General features: G+C 38.2%; 1 protein-coding gene across 1 annotated transcript in view; it reads right to left on the bottom strand.

Annotated features, from left to right (window-relative positions):
• The window catches only part of gnas (GNAS complex locus), a 98,220-nt gene extending 89,098 nt beyond the window's left edge, over positions 1-9,122 (bottom strand). The window contains exon 1 of the mRNA XM_028811946.2: positions 8,845-9,122. Coding sequence (XP_028667779.1) covers positions 8,845-9,058 — 214 coding nt within the window. The 5' untranslated portion in view covers positions 9,059-9,122. The remainder of the gene's footprint in view (positions 1-8,844) is intronic.
• Between the last annotated feature and the right edge of the window lie 15,113 nt (positions 9,123-24,235).

Genomic DNA, 24,235 nt, shown 5'->3' with positions numbered 1-24,235 from the left:
TCATAACCTCATTTATTTGGGAAAAGGCAATCCTACAACGACCTAAATCAGAAGGCGGCGTGGCTCTACCTAATTTTCAATTTTATTACTGGGCGGCAAACATACAAGCTATAAAAACCTGGACATTAACACAAACAGATGAACACACACTAGCTTGGTGTGCAATAGAAATGAAATCCTACAGTACCTCTTTATATTTCTTGCTTTGTACACCATTAAATACAAGGTACTGTCAATATACTAATAACCCAATTGTCCTTCATTCACTCAGAATATAGAACCAATGTAGGAAGCACTTTAAGTTACGGAATATTTTATCTGTGGCACCTCCACATGACAAAAACCTTATTCCACCCCCTCGAACTTACACAGTTTTTAATGTTTGGAAAACAAATGGGATTAAATCATTTAGAAATTTGTATATAAATAATGTCTTCGTATCCCATGAACATTACACTGCAAATTTAGTCTCCCATCAACACACTTTTTCCACTTTATCCAAATTAGAAACTTTGCTAAACGAAATCTGACCAAATTTTCCTCACCTCCCACCAACTTCTATTCCACAAGAGATACTGATCAGTCTTGGGGACTCAGACAGCATTTCTATAACATATAAAAACACTTTAAAGTCCCTTCTTTTTAAAGAACCCAGAGTACAATGGAAAAAGTATCTCTTACTGAACATTTCTAAAATGGAGTGGAAGGCAGCCGTGCACAGAATTCTCTCTAGCTCCATATGTGCAAAGCATTCAATTCTTCAACTCAAAATCTTTTATTGAGCACATCTATCTCGCTTAACATTGTCCAAAATGTTTCCAGGGCAAGATCCGACCTGCAAACGTTGCAATCGAGCTCCAGCTTCACTGGGCCATATGTTTAGGGCGTGTACCAAACTAACATCTTTCTGGACAAAAATGTATAAATGCCTATCATACAGCCTTGGTGTTACAATCACTCCTAACCCATTAACAGCTGTGTTTGATGGACTCCCTCATGGGCTTAAAGTGGAGAAGGACAAACAAATTGTAATTGCCTTTACTTCACTATTAGCACACAGACTTATCTTGCTCAACTGGAAGAATCCTAACCCACCTCTTTTAAGTTAGTGGGTAACTGATGTTGTATATTATTTGAAACTGGAAAAAAATTCTCACTTAGAGGATCTGTTCAAAACTTTTTTTAAAACCTTGCAGGACCTAATTAGTTATATTTTACAATAAGCATTTATATTGGGAGAAAATACTCCTTTCTCTCTTTACTACTCTCAATTGTTTTACTCTGGCTGTTAGCCTTCTTCTCTTTCTCATGGGTGTGGGTTGATTTGAATTTAGTACTGTTAAGTTTTGACATGATTGTATGGAATGTTATATATTTTTAATAAATTAAATAAAAAAATAAAAAATAAATAAATAAATAATTTTGCATCAATGGACATGGAATCAAGAACATGCTGCATTTGATTGAACAGAGCTGGGTGATCAGAAAAGCATCCATCTTCCAAGAAGACAGGGACAGACACTTAGCTATAGGCACATTTCTGAGGTTTATGCAAGGAATGCTGTTTTAAGAAGATGGACTTCTAATGCTTCTGTCAATTTCATCCAAACTATCCATCCCTTGATCTTAATTTTTTAATATCTGCAGTTATGGATAAAGAAAACTAGAGATGTAAAAATATCTTCATTGATTATTATCTATCATTTTTATTCATAACACATTATTAGATTTATTATCAGAGTTGCAAAGTGCCAAGTGCAACTGGCTCACAGCTGTGAGACCTGGGATCAATTTCCACTCTATTCATGTCTGTGTAAAATTTGCATGTTTTCCCTATATATATGTGTGGGTTTTATCCAGGTACTTTGACTTTCTCCGATATTCCAAGGACATGCATGTTAACTTAAATGGTCAGTCTAAGCAGGCAGAGTGTAAGCAAGTGCCACAATGCAGAGGTGCATAATTCAGGATTGATTCTTGCATTTTGTCCAGTGCTGCCAAGATTGGTGCTGGCTTCTTTTAAGCCTGTAGTGAGAAAAAGAAAATTCAGAAAATAGATGGATAGATGCATTTTGATTATGATGATTTCTTTTCCATGGTAACCAATGGGTTCTTTTTCAATAATTTTGCAGTTTTTCCCTGTTGCTCATTCACTATTGTAACATAACAGGGAATAATATTATCAGGCCTGCTTACTGTACTTAGGGTTACAAGGGAATCAAAGCCTATCCCAGCAGAAACTAATGCTGGAAGGTGCCAGTCTATCACAGGGCCCACTTACAGTAAATACTAACATGGTCCATTTTGAATTACCAATTGACCCTTTGAATATGGGAGGAAAATATGAGTACCCAGAGGAAAAAAAACACAAAACATGGCAAAACATGGAGAACATGCAAACCCCAGACAAACAGTAACCACTGAATGCTAGATTAGAAACCTAGGCTGGTGATCCATGAGATATCAGCACTAACTACTTTTTCTCTTCCACTAAAACACAATAAAAATGCAGTTTCAAACTTTTTTTGTAAAACATGAGTTATTTGTATGGAATGCCATTTGATTTTAATAAAATAAAAAAAAATAAAATAAAATAAAAATGCAGCTGTCAAAAACCTAATTTGGCTCAAACCAACCACTTCAGCTGGGTAAACTACAGTGCCTTTCTGTAAGTAATACAAAATCTATAAAAATCTATTATTACCTTACAGTGGGGGAGAAAATTATTTGATCCCCTGCTGAATTTGTAAGTTTGTTCACTTACAAAGAAATGAACAATCTCTAATTTTTATGGTAGTTTCATTTTAATGGAGTGAGACAGAATATCAACCAAAAATCCAGAAAAAAAAACATTACGTAAAAGTTATAAATTATTTTGCATGTCATTGAGAAAAATACGCATTTGATACCCAACAAAAACATGACTTAGTAATTTGTGGAGAAACCCTTGTTGGCAAGCACAGCAGTAAGATGTTTCTTGTAGTTGGTCTCCAGGTTTGTACTCATCTCAGGAAGGATTTTGGCCCCCATCTCTTTATAGAAACTCTCTAAATCCTTTAGGTTTTCTTGGCTGCCGCTTGGCAACTCAAAGCTTCAGCTCCCTCCACAGATGTTCTATAGGACTGAGGTCTGAGGACTGGCTAGACCACTCCATGACCTTAATGTGCTTCTTCTTTAGCCACTCACTTTGTTGCCTTGACGGTATGTTTTGTGTCCATTGGCCCCTCAATGCTGTGAAGTCATCCTGTACCCTTAGCAGAAAAACAGCCCCAAAGCATAATGTTTCCACCTCCTTGCTTGACTGCAGGGATGGTGTTCTTTGGGTCATACTCAGCATTTCTCTTCTTCCAAACACGGCAGGTTGAGTCGATGCCAAAGAGCTCTTTCCCCCAAGCCTTCTCTGAATCATTTAGATGTTCTTTGGCAAATGTAAGACGGGCCTGTACATTGCCTTCTTGAGTAGGGGGACCTTGCGGGCACTGTAAGATTTCAATTCATTATGGCGTAGTGTGTTACCAATGGTGTTCTTGATGACTGTGGTCTCAACTGCCTTCAGATCATTAACAAGTTCCTCCAGTGTAGTTTTGGGCCGATCCCTCACCTTTCTCATGATCATCCTCACCCCATGAGGCAAGATCTTGCATGGAGCTCCAGACTGATGGCAATTGATGGTCATTTCATATTTCTTCCATTTCCAAATATTCGCACCAACAGTTGTCACCTTCTCACTAAGCTTCTTGCTGATGGTCTTGTAGCCCATTCCAGCTTTGTGCAGGTCTACAGTCTTGTCCCTGATGTCCTTTGACAGCTCTTTGGCCTTGCCCATAGTGGTGGAGAGGTTGGAATGGAAGAAATTGATTCTGTGGACAGGTTTGCCATACATAAAACGAGTTGAGATCAGGAGTATCTGTAATTGATTGATTGATTGATTGTAATCTGTGTGCCACATGGGCACACAGCCAATCTGTGGGAGCCAGAATTCTGGCTGGGTTGTAGGGGACCAAATACTTATTTCACTCAATGACATGCAAATCAATTTATAACTTTTATGCAATGTGTTTTTCTCAATTTTTGGTTGATATTCTGTCTCTCTCCATTAAAATGAAACTACCATAAAATTAGAGACTGTTAATTTCTTTGTACGTGAACAAACTTGCAAATTCAGCAGGGGATCACATATTTTTTCCCCCATTGTATAGCCCTGTTAAGACCAACACCTCAGCATACTTGTTTCCACTGCTTACCCCATTTGAACTTATGACAACATTAAGATCTTTTGTCTCTTGTCTTCCTGTTTTTTACACAAAGTTTTTTGGTTCCTATAGAGGTGTACTGGCAAGATGCCATTAACTGTAACAACTAATTCAAGGCAAAAGACACACCTCTTCAGAATCACCTTTTTCACTTCCAGTATTCATCCTCTAAAGTGGACTCTAGCATGATTTATTGTACTCCACCTTCTCTTATGTCAATTGTTTCCTCAATCTCCACAATATAAGATTCTCTGTTCTTAATCTTTTCAGACTCCTCATTGAATCTGTCACTTCTGAGTGCTTGATTCCATTTGTATGACTTTTTAAATGTTTTCATGTTATTGAGTTTTTTACCTTGAATTATATGGTTATCTTTTTTGATTTATAAATTGCATTGCTGTTTGACATTTTTAAAAGGCACTATAAGCAATAAAAAGTGACTGCCACATTTAAATGTAAACAATTAATTAATTAATGAAAAACAGGTTGGATGAATAGACAGACCAATAGGTAAATAGAGAGAACTTCATTGATTCCTGAGGGAAAATTCACAAAATTCTTGAATTAAGTATACAAAAGTTTCAGGGTTTCTGATTTTCCTAATATAGTAGTCTTTAAACGTCATTAATTCTGCAGGAGAAAACTTAAAACACATTCCTTTGGTTTTTGAACAGTGCGCAAATGTGTTTAGTCTAGTGCATAAACAAATGAGTTAACACTTGGGGTTTGGCTAAAAGCATGAGGCTCAAGTTGAATCTATGTATGTGACCTACTAGGCTGCCCCACTGGAGCTCTGTTAATTACCCAACAATGAGTAAGACATGTATATCTCTAAACTTTAAATAAAGCAATGGATCTGCTTTGTCAATAATTCTAAACTAACATCCACTAAATAACACACCCAGCATCAATAATTTCAATCCAAATTTTCCCGCCAATCATCTCTTTACATATGCATGTCCATGCTTAGCTCTTTGTTGATACTACAGTGGTGTGAAAAACTATTTGCCCCCCTCCTGATTTCTTATTCTTTTGCATGTTTGTCACACAAAATGTTTCTGATCATCAAACACATTTAACCATTAGTCAAATATAACACAAGTAAACACAAAATGCAGTTTGTAAATGGTGGTTTTTATTATTTAGGGAGAAAAAAAAATCCAAACCTACATGGCCCTGTGTGAAAAAGTAATTGCCCCCTGAACCTAATAACTGGTTGGGCCACCCTTAGCAGCAATAACTGCAATCAAGCGTTTGCGATAACTTGCAATGAGTCTTTTACAGCGCTCTGGAGGAATTTTGGCCCACTCATCTTGCAAAATTGTTGTAATTCAGCTTTATTTGAGGGTTTTCTAGCATGAACCGCCTTTTTAAGGTCATGCCATAGCATCTCAATTGGATTCAGGTCAGGACTTTGACTAGGCCACTCCAAAGTCTTCATTTTGTTTTTCTTCAGCCATTCAGAGGTGGATTTGCTGGTGTGTTTTGGGTCATTGTCCTGTTGCAGCACCCAAGATCGCTTCAGCTTGAGTTGACGAACAGATGGCCGGACATTCTCCTTCAGGATTTTTTGGTAGACAGTAGAATTCATGGTTCCATCTATCACAGCAAGCCTTCCAGGTCCTGAAGCAGCAAAACAACCCCAGACCATCACACTACCACCACCATATTTTACTGTAGGTATGATGTTCTTTTTCTGAAATACTGTGTTCCTTTTACACCAGATGTAACGGGACATTTGCCTTCCAAAAAGTTCAACTTTTGTCTCATCAGTCAATAAGGTATTTTCCCAAAAGTCTTGGCAATCATTGAGATGTTTCTTAGCAAAATTGAGACGAGCCCTAATGTTCTTTTTGCTTAACAGTGGTTTGCGTCTTGGAAATCTGCCATGCAGGCCGTTTTTTGCCCAGTCTCTTTCTTATGGTGGAGTCGTGAACACTGACCTTAATTGAGGCAAGTGAGGCCTGCAGTTCTTTAGACGTTGTCCTGGGGTCTTTTGTGACCTCTCGGATGAGTCGTCTCTGCGCTCTTGGGGTAATTTTGGTCGGCCGGCCACTCCTGGGAAGGTTCACCACTGTTCCATGTTTTTACCATTTGTGGATAATGGCTCTCACTGTGGTTCGCTGGAGTCCCAAAGCTTTAGAAATGGCTTTATAACCTTTACCAGACTGATAGATCTCAATTACTTCTGTTCTCATTTGTTCCTGAATTTCTTTGGATCTTGGCATGATGTCTAGCTTTTGAGGTGCTTTTGGTCTACTTCTCTGTGTCAGGCAGCTCCTATTTAAGTAATTTCTTGATTGAAACAGGTGTGGCAGTAATCAGGCCTGGGGGTGGCTACGGAAATTGAACTCAGGTGTGATACACCACAGTTAGGTTATTTTTTAACAAGGGGGCAATTACTTTTTCACACAGGGCCATGTAGGTTTGGATTTTTTTTCTCCCTAAATAATAAAAACCATCATTTAAAAACTGCATTTTGTGTTTACTTGTGTTATATTTGACTAATGGTTAAATGTGTTTGATGATCAGAAACATTTTGTGTGACAAACATGCAAAAGAATAAGAAATCAGGAAGGGGGCAAATAGTTTTTCACACCACTGTATATCACAGATTATTAATGTGTCCTCATCATTACAATGGGTTCAGGTCTCTTGATCACGGGCAAGCTGGCCGTCACTGAGCTTGGTGGGAGACTGGATTAGAATCATCGGAAGGAAAGAACATCTGAACTTTTGACACTGCAACAAGCTGAATGATTATTTTATTATGAGCACAACACTTATTCCTTTAATTAGGTAAGGCTCACCATGACTTCTGGCCTCTTTAGTTTCTGATTACAATGAAACTGCTACAAGTATAATAAAAAAGCTTAATGAAAATACATATTGAACAGACTTTGAATTAGTACCTGTATAAAGTGGGCCAAAGCAAAATGACAAAAACTTGTTCATGTGGCAGATCTTCTATACAACTTGATTTTTTTATACCATACAAAATACACAGGTGTAAGTGTGGCAGACAAGCTGTAATATCTGTCAGCTGTGACTGCAAAAGACACTACTGCCTACACACAAATTTAGGAATGTCTCCTTGTAACCATTTAAGAGTACATGTCTCACTGACAGATTTCCCAATATACTCAAAAACACAGTGCTCTATTCCCAGCAGTTGGTAATCATCACAATAAGGACTGCCCAGCCTCAGTAACACAATTGCCTTGCTCGCACTACCAGGCACAGGGCGATAGGTGAACACTGGACAAGCCCTGCCCAGGCAATCAATGCCAGCATTCTGCTCAGCACTCAGTAGCAAGGGAGCGCCAAAAGTTACACAAGCATCTATTTGCACAATAACTACACATTCACTGAATATCTAAAAACAGCAAATGTATGACTCAGATTGAGAGTGTAAAAATGACTTTCCAGATACACGGTACAAATACTTGTGCTCAATAAGAATATTACCATTTTTCTGTAGAGGAACAGATTGTTTAGCTTATGGATCTTTTGTAATTTTGTTAACAATATGGAGTAGAGTCTTGAAGGTACTCTTTTTGTAATTGATATATGCAACATGTACTGTAAGCATTTCTCTTAAGCCATCTTCCAATTATGTTTCTATTTCTTCTCACTCTTCCCACTCTCAGGATTTTAAAATAATAGCTTCCATTAAGTGCATGTATTGCTTTTTAACTTTCCATTTGCTCCTGCCCCCTACCTCACCCAAATAACTTCCCTGAACTCACACCTCACACCCAAAACAACTAATGGGTGCACCAGTCTAAATTTACCTCATTCAATGAATATTTCCTATTATATAGCACCTTTTATTGGAGGCAATATTATAAAGAGCTAATTTCTCTCACCAAATTCAGTGCATTCAATTTTAGTTTGTCACAGATTACTCTTGCATAGTGTAACCTAGTTGTGGCAGAGTACCCACTGCTAAATGCTCCACTTGAACAAGACCATGGTAATTCCAGTCGTGCTTTGCATAATACATTAATGCAATTCAGCACTATAATTTAACATCTTATTTGAATTAGTGAGTTACTTGCTCCTGGCCTATGCATCTGTACAGTACACAATGTGTCCTTGATCCTGGAACGGTATTGTGTAGTTCGACGTTACTCATTAGCTTCCCTTACTCTAGTTATGTTTCTCCAAAAACTGCCTGACAATTCTGCTAAGTACTTTACAAATGAATTAATCTCGTCATAGCCACTAGAGCATGGATCCAGTTGGCAATGCATGGTGTTCGTCCAGTAGGCTCCGCCACTCCTACCCAATAAAATTCTTAGGACTTCTCCGAGGCAAGTCCCAGTCCCGTGAGGCACTCCAGTTCTGCTCATACTGTCCCATTTCTTACTGTTACTCCTCAGTTTCGCATCTATTACTCCATTTTCACTTGTCTCTGTGTGTTCCCCTAGCTTCTGGTATCCCGTTCCCGCTAACCTAACCCGATGCCACTCTTTGAAACCAGTGGTACCACAAATATGCCAAGCACAGGAGTGCCTTTACAACTGTCCAGCACTTCAGCAAGGACTTGGTGAAAAACCGGAACTCCGAATCATTCGAACTCACTCACCCAGCAGCAGGAGCCGGTGAGTCTGTTTGTACTGCCGTTTCTCTGCCTTTAGCTTCTTATCGATGCTGCGACTCCGTTTGCTCTCAGCCTTTAAACGGGTCTTCTCTTCCGCTCGCAGCCGCTCCACCGCCGAGGAAGCGTCTCCCTCCCCACTGCGACTGACAGCGGACTGCGGCCCGATGAGTCGGGAGCGGAGGCTCTGACATATCCCCATAAGCTCCGGACTCACCGGACACACTCCGGACAGCTCAGCGATCTGCCGGGCTACAGGAAAACAAACAGGCACTCTGGGAGCACGTGACCTAGCGACACTGTCGTAAGCAGTCGAAGAGTGGCGCCCTAACTGTGACCGAAGAGAAGGAAAGTTGCGCTTTTCGCGGAGTTTGAAGTTGCGGAGCTTCAACCTCAGCCTCTAAGGGAGTAAGAGAATGTACACACGGTACAATCTACAGCTACTAGGAAGGAAACAGGGCAGAGAGGCAAATGCAGGGAAACAACGTTTTGAAGTAAAGCAAGTATTCCCAAACTCCGTATTTTTCGAAAAAAGTGGACAGTTGGATATACAGATGAATATACTTAGCGTCACCACTGTCATTAATATTCATCTTTATAAATATGTATATTTATATATATTTTTTTAAACATTACGGACAAGTACGTATTTTGTCGATGATGGCTTAGGGGGGCGCAGCACGTTTAACGTCCTTTGGATAGCGTGGAAATAGAATATCTTAAAATGCATGGCGTGTCCAACTTTTTACTCATAATTATCTGCTGCAATATGGTACAAAGCCAATTGTGTTTTTAGTAACTGTACGTAGACAGGTATACATTTTATACTTGGGATATCCACTCCCGGGTCGGGAGGGTGAAGCACTGAGGCAGCAGTAGGAGGAGGAGGAGGTTGGGAATTTGCACTGCAACAGTAGGCTTATTTTATAAAATACTTATATACCGTGTAGTCGTCACAAACAACGGGGAATTAGATGAATAATGCAGTGGATACAGAAAGTATTCAAAACTCTTTACTTTCTGCACACTTTGTCTTGTAGGTTTAGTTTTAAATAGATATGTTTGCCATTTTGTGCACACCAGTCCACAGTCGATAACCCATTAGGACAAAGTGAAAACATGTTTATAGAAAAGCTTGCCAAAACTAAAATCTCTCAATTTATATAAGCAGTCAGACCCATTGCACTCCAAATTGTGGTAAGGTGCATCCTGTTCTGTTTGCTTTAATTCTTCTTGAGGTGTGACTAAAAGTTGATTGGAGTCTGCCATTGGTAAATTGAATTGATTTGACATTCTTTAGAAAGACACACACCTGTTTATATAAGTTCCCACCATTCACAGTGTACATCAGGACAGACACCAAGACATGAGGTCCAAGGTACTTTCTGGAAACCTCCATGATCATATTATGGTGAAGTAAAGATCAGGGCAAGGGTATAAAATAACTTCCAAATTTGGAGTTTCCCCAAATCCACAGTGGCCTCGATAATTGTGAAATGGAAGTTTGGGACTATGTGGTTTCTTCTTAGAGTTGGCTGTCCCACCAACTTGAGTAACCAACCAGGAAGGGCCTTGGTCAGAAACGTGACAAAGAACCCAGTAGTCATGTGAACAGAACTTCAGCGGTCCTCTGCAGGTTGGGAGAACTTGTCAAAAGAACAACCATCAGCAGCACTGCATTAATCAGGTATTTATAGTAAGAGTAGCAAACTCCCACTTGGTGTTTGAGAGCATCTGGTCTGATGAGTCAAAAGCTAAATGCCTTTGGGCAGAACTCCAAGCACTATGTCTAGCAAAGACCAGGCACTTCTCGTCACCTGCCTAATAACATCACTATGATGAAGCATGGTGGTGGCAGCATCATGCTATGAGGGTGCTGCTTAGCGGCAGAGACTGGGAGACTGATCAGAATTAAGGGAAGGATGAATGCAGCCAAATACAGAGAGGTCCTTGAAGAAAACCTGCTTCAGAGTGCTAGTAACCCCAGGCTGAGGTGATGGGTCACCTTTCAGTATGACAGTGTACAGTACTGACAATGCTGGAATGGCTTCAAGACAAGACTCTGACTTTCCTTGAGAGACCTAGCCATATCCCAGTCTTAAACCCCATGGAACATGTGTGGAGAGACCTGAAGGTGGCAGTTTTATAAACACATCCTGACCAATGTAATATACTGTAGCTTGGGAGGATCTACCAGAAAGGAAAGGATACACTGTCCAAATCCAGGTGTGCAAAGCTTGTAGATACAAAGAAAACTCAAAGCTTTAATTGCTACTAAAAGGGTTTCTACAAAGTACTGAATTAACTATATAAATGTACACTTTTATATAAATGAGAGATTTCAGTTTTTGATTTTTAATAAATTTGGAAACCTTTTTGATAATGTATTTTTACTTTGTCATTAGGGATTATTGAGTGCAGACTGATGAGCAAAAATGGCAAATTTATTTATTGAAATTAAATCTACGACACAAGGTGTACAGATAGTGAAGGGGTCTGAATACTTTCTGAATCCACTGTATACTGTGCCAATAAAGTATTCCATTCCTGGGACCTTTCTGTATTTTACTTTACCATTCATTTTCCCAACCCAATTATCCAGGACAGGATCACAAGGCTGCTGAAGCCTATCCCTGGTGTTGCAAAATTGACCCTGTGTGTGTGTGTGTGTGTGTGTGTGTGTGTGTGTGTGTGTGTGTGTGTGCGTGCGTGCGTGCGTGCTCTGCAATGGACTGGTGACTTGTCCAGGTGTTGTTCCTATGTTGCACACAATGATAGCTGGGATAGGCTCTGACTGTGTTATGATATGCTATGTTAATGTTATTATTTGCCACTTAACAATACAAGAAAGTAAATAATGTCAAAGTGGAAAACAGACATAGAAACTTCCAAAATAAATATACATTTAATACAGAAATTATCAATTCCATAAGTCTTTACCTCACCCAAAATTAGTCAATATTTTGAAGAGGCATCATTGGTAATTGGTTGACAGACCAGAGTGTTGATTTCAGTCTTATGGCCAAGGCTACATGGAAAGGGTCAAGTTCTTTGTGATGCAATATTGGAGAAAAAAACTGATGACTTAATGAATGGACTTTGGTGCCAATTGCAACTATTAATCTTTTAGTATAATTCTTTACTCATATCCTGTCCAGAGTAGATTCCTGTCGTGTGTTCAGTACTGCTAAAATGAGTGACAGGACATATCCTCCTGAACTGGATTAAGGGTGTTTAATAATAGACGAGAGCCTAATCTGTAAAATATGCCCATCTGGATATTGCAGATTATTCACAACTTTTCTTACAAATTTCAAGTGAAAAGTTCATATAAAATATTTGTATTCTGTTAATTTAATTCAAGATTGCAATGACCTGGAGCTTTTCCTGACATCATTAAATGCAAATAAAGAAACATCCCCAGACAGGGCAGAAATCCATTGCATGACTAATTCACATACAAATCTATTTTAACATAACAAGCATTTCTGTAAGGGTGTTGTTTAACCCATGCTGACCAAAGGGAAACATTCAATTCAATGTGGACAATAACAACGTGAGTCCTGGATACAGCAGTACTACTGTACTCTTTAAAAAAATCATTATGCCCTGTCTTTGTTATGACATGTATGTAAAATGGATCTGGTACAACCAGTTGTCTTTACGATTCTTAATATTTACTGAACTAAGTGCAGCATTTTTTGTGAGCCTGGAAAGAATACACAGAACTCAGGAAAGTACATTTGTTTTTTTTTATAATTCCGAGCAAAACATACATTGTGAATATACAGGAGCATCCAAGATAAATTAGATTCTTGCTGGTCATGAACCAGTGACTTCACACTTGGGTGGTACATCTGTTTAACAGAAAATGGCATGTTAAAGGAAAGTTACTGTAATCTGGGAAACTTACAGTGTGGGCAGTGATGTCATTGAAACTCTCAGTGTTACATGTTCTTTTATTAACATTTATTAACATGGTTATTACATGTATATAATTTGTCAACATTTGCAAAGGTTAACCCCACCCAAGACACCATTGTAATCAATATTAGATTACCTGCTGGTGTCCATAGTGTGGTAGTCTACCCAGGATGGATCTCCAGCTGCTTGGGCAGTGAAGGTCATTATTATTTGCATGGTGTAATGCCATCCCTGCAGGTTGAATAGTGTGATAATACATTGTAGCCTGTTATGCTGAGTTCTGAACCCTTTGAAGGTCATGTATTGTACTTTCCGTCTTCATACTTATGGACACCACAATCGGGTCAATCTTTTGATTCTTCTCCTGCTTCCTTTTGGCCTGGACCCGCTTTAACTCTGTTTAACCTGGATTAATCATGAATATAGTACAACTAATTTTTTGCTCTTCTAATCCAATTAGCTATGGTAACTTTTTCTGTATTCTGTTTTGCTGCTGCCCCATTCCCTTAATTTAATTTTTAGTAGCAGCAAAAGTTTTACAATATTTTTTTAAGTTTTTTTTTTTATTATTATTGTACCTTGCAGTAGAATTTGTCTTCTGGCTTTCCCATAACCTCGTCTCTAGTTTTATACAGAGGGACCCCATCTGAATTTGCATCAGTCTCTTTTATCATACAAGTAATAGATGGTTGTCAGATCAGAACAATGTTGTCAAAACTAAAGCACCTAAATCACAGAAAAAAACAATATACAACTGATATACAAATATTGATAAAGTGTATGGCATCTGGTAGTGGCTGAAAGGAAAGCAAACTCCACAATGGTGAACATATCTTAAAAAATAAAAACTTTGTGGGGTGTGTGTGTGTGAATATATTTGAATTTTAAGTCAATATCATTTTAACCTAGGTCAGCAAGCCACAGGCTCCACCTCGTGCTATCTACAATGTACAGTGAGAGCTGTGCCCACTTGGGGTGTTGTTATTTGAACAGTCAGCTTTATGTTAGGATCAGTCTGTTATGGTGTCTGTTTTGCCTTCCACTGTGGCTCACAAGTTGAGGTTTTCACTTGTTTGAAGTCTCATTGGGCATATAGGACACTAAGAAGAGAAGGTAGTAATAATGGATTTGTGGTGGCCCATGGAAATGATGATCTAAAAATAAGCACAACAGATAAACAGTTATGCCAGCAGTTTTAAGAAGAGAAAGCCATGCTGTTTTAAATCCTGAGGCCAGTAGGACATTGTGAGTGTTTTAACTCATACCCACTGCAAATAGAACACGTGTTGGGGCACCCAAAGTCAAACCCCATCTAATTGATTGAGAAAAAGAAAATATCTTTAACAAGATTGACAAAGCATTGAGCGTCTTCTCAGACGTGAGTTCTCCTGACTGCCATAATATGCAACTGGGGGTGATTTTAAGCTATTCCAGCTGGAACAGGTGCGTGCAGCGTGTCCAGACCGGAAGTGAAATCCAGCTTCTTCACACCAACAATCTTCTGGTCCGATGGTGAAACTAGAAGAGAGCTGCTAGGTGATAATGCCATCCCTCATCCTGGTATGGAATTACATCTACATCTTTTCTAGCCCTGATGTCGTCTCCCAAGCGCATGTGTGTGACACCACCCATGGGTGCCAAAAATAATCTGGAGAAAAGGAATGGATTAACAGATTGTTAATCAGTCAGTTCAATTAATGCATGGCTTTCCTTTAGGCAATGTCAATTACTGAGGCATTTCAGTAACCCTACGTCTTTATTTTCCTTTTATTTCTCTTTAGACGGGGTTCACAACTATTAGACTTATAACAGTAACAATTTTTCTCATCTGCACTAGAATTATGGAAGTATGATACCCACAGAACTGATAAGACAAAATGATGTGTAACAAAGAAGCAGCTGCTCTTAGCTCATTTACTGGTTTTCTGGGGTTTCATGATTTTTATTAACTCTTTCAAAAACGTTCTTTTGGAATTTTAGCATGATGTCACAGTTAGCTTGCCCTTTGCTCAAATGCACACCTGTGGGTGAAAGAGGGTTAAAATGTTAGGCTGCAACTCAAGGTTCTTTTTTGACCAAATTAGTTAAAAAGCTTGTAAAAGCTAGAAGTTTACCTGACACTGTATTGCAGTTTATTATGCATTTAGAGTTCTAATTTATCTTGACACAGATTAAGCAGTTTTAGGATACTAACTTTTTAAGGACATCTGTGTTGTGAAGAACTTTGGTTGTGGTCAAGTATACTCATTCACTCATTATGGTCCTTAGTAATGACTTCTTGGTGTTCAGAGGGATTTCAGAGTGTGCATTTCAAAGAGCTCCATGAAAATAAATCTTTTAGTCCCAAAGTGTGTTGACTCCACTGGAGAGCAACAGGATTTATTTAGAAAAGGAATTGGGCAATAAATTATAACCGAAGCAACAAGCTAGGAGTCATAACTGAGAACTCAAAGATGCTACCAACCTTCAGTATTGTATTTATCTTAATAATTATACTATTGTCAGTGTCATGTCAGTACAGTAATTAATAGTATTTATGAGTTCATCATAGTAAGGAGAAACTAAGTTTTCTCATTGACTTTGCTGCTGGATGTTAAATTCCCTATAGATTGGAAAAAGAATATAATTCATTACAATTGTCAATTCTAATCAATTAGAATTAGTGAATTAGTTTTTAGGTTGTGCATCCTAATGGAGACTGGCATCCTTTCCAGTGTTGGTTCCTGTCTTCTACGCTGTGTTGCCATGTGAGGCATTGTTCCCCATAACCCATTAGTTGAAGTGTTTTTCAAAATGTTACATTTTTACCTATCCTGGAATGTAACCAGTGTTGATTCTCACTTTATATCGAAATAGACACGTCCCCCATGACCCTGAAAAAGACACACTGTTTAGAAAATGAACTTAGGAATTGTATGCTAAAAAGTTTGCACTTTAGGTTTACGCCTTTGTTTTGGTTATGTTTCTAAGCCAGAGAAAGAAAATATTTAACAGTGTTTTCATGTGAGAATTAAAAGATAGGTCTGAGTCCAAGATAACACCTAAATTCAGAGTACATTTAGTGATAGTAAAGATAAGAACCTTTGAGTTTATAATTGACTGTGTTACATTGTTATTTGTGGAATTTTCTATTACTGATAAAAGTGTTCATTTTTTTTCAGGTAGTTTTTGCTACTTCAGGGTATTAGATAAATGGTTTTAGAAAGTGGATAGTTATAACCTGTTCATTGCTTCCATATCAATAAAGTAATTAAATAAGGATGTGGATATGAGGATCATTTGGCTTTATAGTTAAGCAAGGCTGTGGGTTACCACCATCCATTAATCCAGTTTCTCAGCTGTCTAAGAGAACAAGGTTGTGGGGGAGCACACCAAATCCAACAATGTGTGACAGCAATCCCAGACTATATGGCACTCCATTAAAAATGTGCAGTTAAGTCTAAACTGCTCTTCCTCACACAAGGGTAGTTTAAAGTCAATAGCCAACCTGAAAAGGAGGACCTTGAAAATGAAAACCTTTTGAATCCTGAGGCCAGTAGAGCAACAAAGACATCACTTTCAAATCCATACAGAAAAGTGACCTTGCTGGTGCATCTTTGTATAATCTTCTAAAGTATGCTGTAAAAATAATATCAGATCCAGAAGTACTGGAAAGCACCACTGTTAAAATAAGACTAAAATAAAGGAATAATGTAATCCGATTACTTCTCATATTAAAAATAACTAAATAAGCAGAAGTCATACTATGGTATTTAACCTTACTTGTTTCTAGTTCTTGTTCCAATTTTGAACAGTAATGTCTTTTTTGGCTTCAATACTTGATTAATTGATTAACAAAGCTCTCTTAAGAAATGTGCATTTTTCAATGGAATCATTCTTTTGAAATCTTTTCTTTTTTATTCATTGGCATCTTTGATTCTTTGGTCTGTGTTTCATCTTTCAACTTTTTATTCACCTTGGAAAGGTTTATTACCCCTTTTGTTGCCAACTGTCAGCTGTATCAGCTCTGCCTTTCATCTTTCTGTTTCCTTTGACCTGCTTCCTTCCAAGGAGATCAGTGTGATGAAGCCAGGCAAAAAATTTCCTTAAAACTGTTAAAGTGAGTATACTATTTTGGTGAAGCACACTTTATTATGAGCAAGTTTCCTTCCAGTCATAACAAAATCAATTCCAAGATCTAGATGTATAATAATTGCAGCATATATTTACCATATCAGAGAATAGTGAAAGAGTAGGGGTGTTCTTATAGGTACTAACTATAACATAAATGATCCTAACAAAGCCAAAAGTATACCAAAATAAATATATAAATATATTTACATAATAAATATAAAGATTGAAAAAAAGAAGACTAAAGGAAAAGGTAAATTTCGGCGGACTCTTTAGACATACTTCAGGTTAAATACTTTCTAGCTGGTGGGGTCTCTTACCACCTTGTCAACTTCAAAAGCAACACCAAGCATTCCCTTTTTTTATTTTCATCTTTTACTTCCTCCTCCTATTGCCATCTTATCCTTCATCCCAATTCTGCTCACAAATCAACATTCAAAAGCCATGAAGTGGCTTTAAACCCCTACTTTCTGCCAAGTCATGGAACAGTTTCCAGAAATGGGGTCTGCACTACATAGTGTATGAAGACAGCAGGGTAGAACACCCTCTAGTGGCTGCTGGTGTCATTGCATCCTGAATCTCCATGTGCCCTTAAATGACCTGTCTCCATAATAACCTTTCAGCAGCCTGTTCTTTACAAGCTGTTACCTGTCCCCCAGGTTAAAGACCATACAGTCTGCTGCCCCCCTAGCCTTTAAATGAAGTAGTACTGCTGCTGAGTGGTTTTCTCTCTTGACTGCAGGTCTCTTGTGGGATTGTTCTCAGCCTTGCACATGTCTGGTGTAACCCATTTTCCTGGCAGCCTTTTTCTCAGCTTGGCCCTCCTTCACGATATTAATACATCAGTAAGAATATATGCTGTTTCTCCACTGTGACAGTATAAAAGTCAGACCATTTTTAAAGATAGTGATTGCATAGGTAAGACTAGTATTTGAGTAGGCTTTGAACGTTTTAAAGATAGAAGATCAATTTTTGGTCAGTCTATACATCTTCATCACATCAGTTTCTTTCTTAAAGTTATAACAGTAGTTATTATTGAAGAACTGCAGCCAAAGCTCATCAATAAAGTCATATTAATAATTACAACAATACACGTTGTCAGTATAAGTTTTTTTAAGCAGTCTCAATCCAGGAGGCTTGCAGTAGTTGCAAGTATCTATTTTAGCCAATCAATAAGGTAGCAGTGTACTTTGTGCCTTTTTCTAAAATATTAATGTATTTCTAACTCCTACATTTAAAAATGTAGCAGCAAAACTAAGTACAGAACTGTTCTGTTTGTGAGGTAGCAGGATTGTTAAGATATAAAATGTATGCATATTTTCTGCTTTAATAATATTCTTCATTTAAAATTGAAGGTATAGCTTTATTACTATGTTAACTAGCCCTTATTTGGAAGCTATTCCCTATTTTCAACCCTTCCAATAAAACAAATATTTTGTGAAATTGTTTCATCAGTGTTATTTATACTAGATTAACTGTGGATAGCATACCAGCACTACAGAGCCATTTTACAGACACAATTACACCTAACAGCATGGACACCTGCTTATTGCACACAAGTGTATTGCTTGTCCTGTAGTTCAGATCTCTGTAAAGCTGAGCTCATTATCAATAACATTTACCAAGACATCATGTAACCTAGGTAAGTTGTTTGATGATGAGCTATGACCACATTGCTACTGTCTCTCATTCATGTGCATTCACTCAGTATAACATTCCGAAGATCAGACCATACCTGACAGAGTGTGCAGCACGATTTCTGATTCTGACATTGGTCTTGCCATGTCTTGACTACCACAGCTCTTTTCTGGCAACCTGCATGTGCTATTATGTCACTGCAAATGATATGAAGCATAGCAGCACATCTTAAATTCAGCCAGCCAAGATGGGTACAAATCACTCTTACGCAGTACGCATTACGTTCAAATGCTAGATGCTTGCCTGTAGAGTAGTCAGAAGTTTAGCAGCCATGTACAGTATATGGATGCACTTATGAGGTCCTAAGCTCCTTCCCACCAAGTCAGGTTTACTTAATGAATGGCATCTGGTGATATCATGTCCTAGTGGCCTCAAATTTCAAATCTCAGCTCAAACTGCTGACTCTCTCGTTGTGTTTAAAAAGCATTTGAAGACTTTTTTGTTCTTTGGATAAGTTTGTAATTAATAATGGCTTTGATGCATGGGTTTTACTAGCTAAAAAAAACAAGTAACTAGTCTTGTTTCAGCCTTTTTGGTTTATACTTCTTTGCTTAAGATGGTCAATTTTGTATACTGGTTCTGTAATACTTGTTTCAAAAGAGCCCTCAGGATGATGTTTACTCGATTATATTGACCACTTTTGTAAGTTGCTTTGGATAAAAGCATCTGGTAAGTGAATAAATGTAAGTGTGAATTTTCCTACAAGCATTCTGTACACAGTATTCTGTGTGCCGTATTCCTTGTGTTTCTACAGTCCTATCAACTGAAGACCATTTTTATGCAGTAATTTCCTCTGTTGTAAGACCTGCCTCTATAAAAATTTCATTGCTTGTATTAAAATATGTAGGTTTTCTAATGAATTCATCAACATTCCTTTTCTGTAAAACTCTTAGGTCAAGGTTTTATGAAATGATGAGGATTTAATTATTAAAGCAGAGTCCAGTACAATAACATTTGTGTACTCCAATTGAACTGCATACGTTGCACAGAATGCCTAAACATTTTTTGATATTCATTCACACACACGGTTGTGAATTCTCAGACCGAATTCTCCAATTGATATTGAACACCATTAATTAGTGCCAACTTCATTCTGTTTTTAGTCTAGGACATTTTTTGGCTTAATTCTGCATGAAAAGTGTTTTGCACAAAACAAAGGAAAGCCACACGACTAACGAGAAGGTGACACCCAGAAATGAAGGTTTTGAGTTAGGGTTTGCAATATTAGTGGCTAGACAAGCAGTTAACCAATCATTATGCACAATGCCAGCACAGCCTTGATGAGTCTTTCCCTGGTCAGCATGGGTTTCATATACATAGCACCATTTATATAGCATATAATGAGGCATATCATTTTATGTTGGTTTCCAAAATTCTTTAACAAAAATGTAATGGAAACAAAATGAGAACCGGGTGTTATCCTGGTTGCTTGTTCCTGGTGGAACAGTGTTATTACAGAACCTTTTGTTGTATTCCCTATAAAGAAACTTCAGCTCTTTACTAAATCATATCAACTGTAATTCAGTTATCTGAGGTGACGATTCTTTTATCCACATTTCAGGCAGTCAAAGCGATCTTAATAATGCAGTTGTGTCCAGTTGTGCCCAGTATTTCCCTTGTTGTAAATTTCCCTTACTTCATATTGTCATTTCTTTTTGTCAGTTTTATGCATTCCATTTTCAGAACTCCATTTTGCTTTAACATTGTTAATGTGAACTACATTTAACAATTCCAGAAATATGAAATTCAGACAAAGACAGGGGTTAACCCTAAGAGGAATGCCAGTCCATTATTCATTTGCACACCCACATTAAGTCAAATCTGGCTATTTTATATTTGCCAAATAATATACATTTTAGTGGAAACTGATGTACCCTGTGATACAGGGAGAGTACACAAAATCTTTAAATATAATACGCTACCATGGCTGTCCGTTTGTCTGTCCAGGATTTTAAATCACTTGTAGCTCGCAAACCGTTTGACCTATTGACCTGAAATTTGATACACACCGCTCTGGCAACCCCAAACAGGAGCAGCCGAAAGAAGAAGAAGAAGATACTACGTGACATCTACTATCCGCTTTCGGGGTGATGATTGACCTCCAAGATTATTCCTCTTTTTATTTTTATTTTATTTTATTGTAGAATCATCTCTTGGCAGCAGTCAGCAGGTTGACCTTGCAGCGCATGTGTATGGGCGCCGTTCTCATCCCTAACACCTTCACCGTCACTTCCTCTACCTCTTCATATCTTAAATCATTCTTGTGGCAGATTGAAGACTTAAGTGCCAGCTTAAGTGAAAAATTAAAGAAAATGTACTAAGTAATTGCAACACAAACACCAACATAATCAGTTTTAACGCGAAAACATGCCGACGAGAGAAGAGAAGAAGCGGGCCACTAGAGTGAAGAAAAGAAGAGCTGCTCAGGAAGCAGCAAGTGCATCAACCTCTGAGCAAACGAATGCTAAATGTACAGAGAAAGAAAGAGGATGAAAACTAGGAATGTGCAAGTCAAGTGTATTCACTGCACGTTATCATGCAGTGTGGCATTACTGGTATAAATAAAAATAGCCAGTGTTTGGGTTGTTGTGCAGTAGCACAGCAGAGAGTACAGAGAGACAGCAGTAGCATTACACACCAGTCAGCCTAACATGTACATCTTTGAAAAATTAAGAAGAAAACCAGAGCGCCAAAAAAAAAAAGGAAGAAAAACCACACAACCTTAGGAAGAACAATCGAATTCTAGACAGACAAACAGCAACCAGGGCAGGACTGAACCTGTTGTTCTGGAGTTGTAATATAGCGTTCTTCTCTTGAGTTTAGATGAAGAGTTCTCCAATAAGTCAGTCAGTCATTGTCCAAACCGCAATATCCTAACACAGCATCATGGGGGTCTGCTGGAGCCAATCTCAGCCAGCACAGCAGGAACAAATCCTGGGCAGGGGCAATGCACCTAACCTGCATGTCTTTGGACTGTGGCAGGAAGCTCACGCAAACACAGGGAGAACATGCAAACTAAACACAGGGAGGACCCGGGAAGCGAACCCCGATCTCCTTACTTTGAGTACTGAGAAAAGCACTATATAAATGTAATGAATTATTATTATTATTATTATTGCGAGGCAGCAGCGCTACCACTGTGCCACCTCTCCAATAAGTTCACAGGTAAAATACAATTACAAATATTATAAATTACTGACTAAATAATGTACAGTATACACATGGAGAATTTGTACACATATTAAAGAAAATAGATCTTAACAGCATGTGTCATTTAACATTATTGTTGTGCTGTGACCAGCTCACAGTGGAGGAGAGGAAAATAAAAAGCTCTAGTCAACAACATCCCACTGAGTGGTCTACAGTCAGTTATAATCCAAAGTCAGACAGAGTCAGTCCTGGAAACCTCAGCCAATTGGCTGTTCAGCCCTCCCACAGGGCATTCTACAGTATAAGCCAGTGCTGGACTGTCTAGCATGACTAATACGTTTAATCACTGAGCTACTGCTGCACCCTTACTCATAAATTAGAGGACATGCAGGTGATGGGTGTAACAGAACAAGATGCAGAGGACAGAAAGATATGGAAGAAGATGATCCGCTGTGGCGACCCCTAATGGAAGCAGCCGAAAGAAGAAGAAGAAGAAGAAGATACAAGTGCATCATTATGGCATCAATTAGCGCTGCTGCTTCACAGATCCACTGTCTTGGGTTTAAATCTCATGCCTGGTCAATGTCTGTATTGAGTTTGCACTTTTCCCTGTCTACTTGGGTTTTCCTCTGGGTACTCATTCATTGGAGTGCATGTTAATTGGCAACTATAAGCTGACCCTGTGTGACTGAATGTGGTGTATGTATTACTAACAGGACTAGCACCCTGGTTACTTCCTTGTGCTCAATGCTGTTTGGATAAGCACCCGCCACCGTTGAATCTATATTTAAATTAAGCAGGTTTGAGCATGTGATTTTACATTAAGTTGTATGACCTCTTAATATATATTTCAGCACAGCAGGTTTTTAAACAGTAAATGAAAATCCTTCATGTAAATGGAAATTCTTCAATTCCCTGTAGTCATGCCCTTAGAATACCCTGTACCATGCTATGTGCTCTGAAATAATACAGAAACATGATCCCTTAGATTGGGGAATTCCCAGCTCAGTCCTTGGGGATCCTTTTTTTTTTTTTTTTTTTTTTTTGGCTCTTCTATGATAATCCAATTCTGCCTTTAAGTGGGCTCTTATCTTAATTAAGCACACTGTTATTTCCTTGTTTTTCATTTACTGTTTAAATCCTATAATGCCTAAAAAGGTTGGTTTTACATTTAAAGGGTGTTTGTCCAGTTATTGCTAGCAGATATCTTGTTTTTAACTACATGGTTGGAAACCCAATTCTTCTTAGAAGGTTTATCTTTGAATTTATACAGAAGCTTAAGAATGAATGTTTTTAAAGCCTTCGTGTAAAGGAATGAATTAACACAGATGTTCAACTAGAGAGAGCTGTTGCATGGTTCAAGCAAGACAGTAAAAGTCAGTGAGCCACGTGAATGCAAATAATAACAGGCAGGTGGAGGTGTGGTGTAGTGGCTAAAACTCTAAGCTTTAAAGTGCAGATTTGCCTGATCAGTGCTCACCTCCAACTAGTGATGCTGAACAAGTCCTTTAACAAGCCTTTCCTCCAGTTGTCAAAAATAAGTTCTAAAATGTACTGTATCCTGTTCCCACAGGTTCCTTTTTTTAAAGCCATCATCCTGATGTATATCAATAATAATAACATAAGAAATAAAATGTGATAATAAAAATAACAAAGTTAAATTTTGAATGCAAAGAACAGCGATTGATGCTGAGGCATGACACAAAAGTTAAAAAATGCTTCAAGATAACCCACAAAAAGATATTTTATTCATTTCAAGGAGTACTAGGGTGTTGTACCATATTAGCCATTATGGATGTAATGAGAAATCAAGCAAAATGACACCTTCTCTTGCCTGAAGAAGGGGCCTGAGTTTCTTCGAAAGCTTGCATATTGTAATCTTTTTAGTTAGCCAATAAAAGGTGTCATGCTGTTTGACTTCTCATTAATTTCAAGGTTAGTAGCCCACATATTAACAACAGTAATATACAGTATACACAAAAATCACACTGATGTCTAAAAAGTGACACAAATAAATGTGTCTCATTTCTCTATTAAAAAAACTTGCAACGAGACAAGGCCTTTTTCCTGGGGACGAGAGGTGATCTTTTGAAGAGAGACAGAGACATTTTCACTTCCCGTGAGACAGACAAGTCACGTCATACTTACAACCTTCAGACACAAGACCCATGATACACATGTAGAGCAAGTTAGAGATAATGGAAGTAGGAAAATTCGAAAAGTCTCCAAAAATGAGAGTAAAGATCGCGTTAGCGAAAACAATCTGAAAATATTACTCAGGGAAATAATGGAACAGTGAAAAGAGATTGAATATTTAGGTGCTGTACAGGCTTTTAAACGTTCGAAGCTCCGCACCAAATGCAGATCACGCGGCACGCAGCAGCAGCAAGCCAACAGCTTCTCGAGCAAAGAGGAGGCGAAAAAAACACCTGTTACTTGTTTCCCAATGTATCATTGTTTAAGAGGGGTTTCGGAGGAACGGCCACTTCTCCTTGGG

Source organism: Erpetoichthys calabaricus, chromosome 10 (assembly GCF_900747795.2).
Source record: "Erpetoichthys calabaricus chromosome 10, fErpCal1.3, whole genome shotgun sequence".
NCBI lineage: Eukaryota > Metazoa > Chordata > Cladistia > Polypteriformes > Polypteridae > Erpetoichthys > Erpetoichthys calabaricus.
This window is presented reverse-complemented; position numbering and strand designations above follow the sequence as displayed.